General features: G+C 37.9%; 1 protein-coding gene across 1 annotated transcript in view; it reads left to right on the forward strand.

Annotated features, from left to right (window-relative positions):
- The first annotated feature begins 2,286 nt into the window (after nucleotides 1-2,286).
- The window catches only part of LOC122085624 (probable 2-oxoglutarate-dependent dioxygenase SLC1), a 2,316-nt gene continuing 1,287 nt past the window's right edge, over nucleotides 2,287-3,315 (forward strand). Inside the window, exons 1-3 of the mRNA XM_042654113.1 lie at nucleotides 2,287-2,397; nucleotides 2,529-2,868; nucleotides 2,969-3,216. Coding sequence (XP_042510047.1) covers nucleotides 2,566-2,868; nucleotides 2,969-3,216 — 551 coding nt within the window. The 5' untranslated portion in view covers nucleotides 2,287-2,397; nucleotides 2,529-2,565. The remainder of the gene's footprint in view (nucleotides 2,398-2,528; nucleotides 2,869-2,968; nucleotides 3,217-3,315) is intronic.

The raw sequence follows: 3,315 nt of genomic DNA on the forward strand, positions 1-3,315 counted from the left end.
GAAGTAGTTCACTTTTTCTTGGAAAGTTTTTCTTATCCATGGAAGAAGAGAAATCCAACCACTGCACAATCTCATAATAACTCCCTCAATGAATGGTTAGAGGATTCCAACAAGATTAGTGAAGACAGGATTCAATCCCAAGACTTGGCCATATAGTCTCATGCTAAGGCAATAAGCAGCCTCTTAATCCATATTCTCCCAAGTCCCTTCGAAGAATAATTAATTAGGAGACGGATAGGCACATCGTTCATGTGTGGTAAGTTAAAATGATGGGACCAATAGGGGTATAAGATGGAGCATTATGCAAGAGGAGCAAAGGTTATTTTAAAAAACTGCCCGGGGGGTAGCTAGATACGGAAAGACCCAAGTATCCCGTGCGTTGGGTATTTTCATGCCTAGACCACATGGTGACCATGCAGCATTTCTTTCCCCTTAAAAAATATTTTAACTTTATTCTGGATCAAGTTTCCCTTCAACCATGGTGAGTGAGGAAATCCTTCTCCGATAAAATAGGTATGAGAAATAGGGTAAGCCCTCCCCCGGGTAGCGCAAAACTTTCCCCATTTGTTTTTCCATAAATGGATAGAAAAAGTTAATATTTGAAATGTGGAGAACAAAATTTTCAATCCAAAGATGACCTCATGGAAGTCTTGATCAGCCTTTGCTGTGGTGGAGGAGGAGGAGATATTTCTATTCATTTTGGCTGAAGACTCCGGCCGGAAAATTCGTGGCTTGCAAAAGAACTCATGAATCACGAGTGAGTATACGTTACTCCATGGGCTTCTGTGACGAGTCAAAATAAAGATTGGTTTCTTATTATTATCGAAGACTTTCTCTTCATTTTTTTTTCCTTCTTTCTTTTGGGGGATCTTAGCTAAGGCTTATGGATTATGATATTGTTTCTTTCTCCTATGTTCTACGAGCTAAAAACAAAAAGCCACCCCCCCCCCCCCTCCCAATGCTCTCTAATAATTTATTAATACACCCTTTGTTTTTTGGGCATGAGTAATTAATTAATTTCTACTTTCTGTATTGGATTGAGAGATAGAAACGGTCTAATCAATACTCTTTAATTTAACATAATGAGTTGACATGTCTTCCTTCAACCTATGTAGGAGTTTAGGAGTTTTAATTAAGTATATATGTGTACTGATCATGTACTTAGCCCAATTACCAATTAAAGAAATTTGTGTACCTAATATCCTACCACGTGCAATGCATATGTTTCCTAATTGGCATTGTGGTCTCTCTGTACATACGTTATATGCCCTCTTAGATACATGTATATATGTATATATAGAAAATATTGACCCTTTAAGATGTATTATGAATATAGATCACCTAACCGTACAGTCAGTTATGAAATCTGTCCCACCTGCTACGATTAAAAGTGCATGAAAAGATATTTATGAAAACAAAAAACATATGGATATATGATCTAGACTCTTTAAGATTGTCTAGGTGCAGTAGGAGGATGGTAGATAATTAATCTTTAACTATACTCTTGACAACTAATCCAGTGATTAGTGACCTCTCGATCCCTTTCTATCTTATTATAAGTATTCTATATAAATTGTTTGGGTGTATATATATATATATATACGTCTTCTTGTTATGTGCATGGCGGCATTAATATGCTAATGGGGTAATGAGCTGTGGTCAACCAATTATTAAAACCCCACTCTAAGGTCATGCGTCAAATTGTTTTATCAAATAAATGAATGGTAATGCTATGATATGGAAGAAATTTTGTCCTACAGAAGTTTCGTTATCATAAGGGACCCTTAGTATTTAATTTTACAAAATTACTAAATATATTTATATTCATATATACAAGTCAATAAGGGAAAGTAAACTTCCCAAGGTAGGCCATAACTCTTCCATTTTTTTTTTTTTTTTTTTTTTTATTTTGTCAACTCTTTCCAAGTAATCTATTGGTGTATACAAGACGAGAGGTATGACCAGAGAGAGAGAGCGAGAGATAGAGATAATTGGTTGCTTAGGTAAGTCAATAAGTGTAGGGCCATAGGAGAGAAGACAAAGCTCAGAGTTGAAATATTCCAGCATCCATGCAAGAGTGGAGAGCGAGAGAGGTAGCCGGTGTGTCTTGACTGCAACTTTTGTCAACGTTATCGTTGGGAAATGCAAGTCTTCTGGTTTCCCAAAAATTCGAAACCGGTTTTAACAAAACTTGCTACTGTGTTGCGGTATAACCCGCTTGCTTTCTTCTATAAATACATTCCTTCCCTTCTCATTCTCTCATCTTCATCTCTCCAATCTCTTCTATATATATATTGTTTTTCTATACTATCCTTCTTCTTCTTCTTCTGTACCCCTGATCTCCTCCCTTTCTCATCTTTCAAGGGGGCAGCGTTGCTTTTTCTTGTCCAAACCAAAGTATGTATAGTACTTACTCTAACTTAACCTAGCTACGTTACATTTCTGTTTAACTTTCATATCCCATATCCATACCATGCTCTCGAAATTTTTATTAGTTACATAGTGTAATGATCTACCATATTTGACAGGGAATTTTGGGTATATTCAGTGATCATCTCAGCTTCTATGGGTAGTTTGGTAGTAGCTGCAGAGACCAAAAGAGAAGATGATGATCATCCTTCATCAGAAAGCCGATACCAGAAAGGAGTGAAACATCTATGTGAAAATGGCATTACAAGAGTTCCAAACAAGTATGTATTGGCTGTGCCAGACAGACCCAATCTCCGGGAGCAACAGAATGTCGCGGCTGCCAATGACAGTAATCATATTAAGTTGCCTATCATCGACTTTGCCCAGTTGCAAGGTCCTGAAAGATCACAAGTTCTTGAGAACCTATCAAAAGCTTGTGAAGAATATGGCTTCTTTCAGGTGGGTATATACATAGATGTTATGGCTAGCTAGAAAGATTAAAGCTTGACAAATAGAGGGTTCCCCATTGATGATTTAATTCTCCATTAATTAATTACAGGTGACGAACCATGGCATTCCCATGGATGTTATACGTAGTATGATCGATGTGAGTAAAAGGTTCTTCGAGCTTCCATATGAGGAGAGGGCCAAGTACATGACAACGGATCTGAGTTCGCCTGTCCGTTATGGGACGAGCTTTAACCAGACTAAAGACGGGGTGTTCTCTTGGAGAGATTTCTTAAAGCTTGTCTGCAATCCCCTTCCTGATATCCTTTCCCTTTGGCCTTCCTCTCCTCTGGATTTGAGGTGATCGATCATCACAACCTTTCTCTCTCTCTCTCTCTTCTTCTTTCTTTCTGTGAATTAATTATTCCTTCTTTTTTTTTGGGGGGGGGGGGGGGGGGG

This window comes from Macadamia integrifolia, chromosome 8, assembly GCF_013358625.1.
Source record: "Macadamia integrifolia cultivar HAES 741 chromosome 8, SCU_Mint_v3, whole genome shotgun sequence".
Classification (NCBI taxonomy): Eukaryota; Viridiplantae; Streptophyta; class Magnoliopsida; order Proteales; family Proteaceae; genus Macadamia; species Macadamia integrifolia.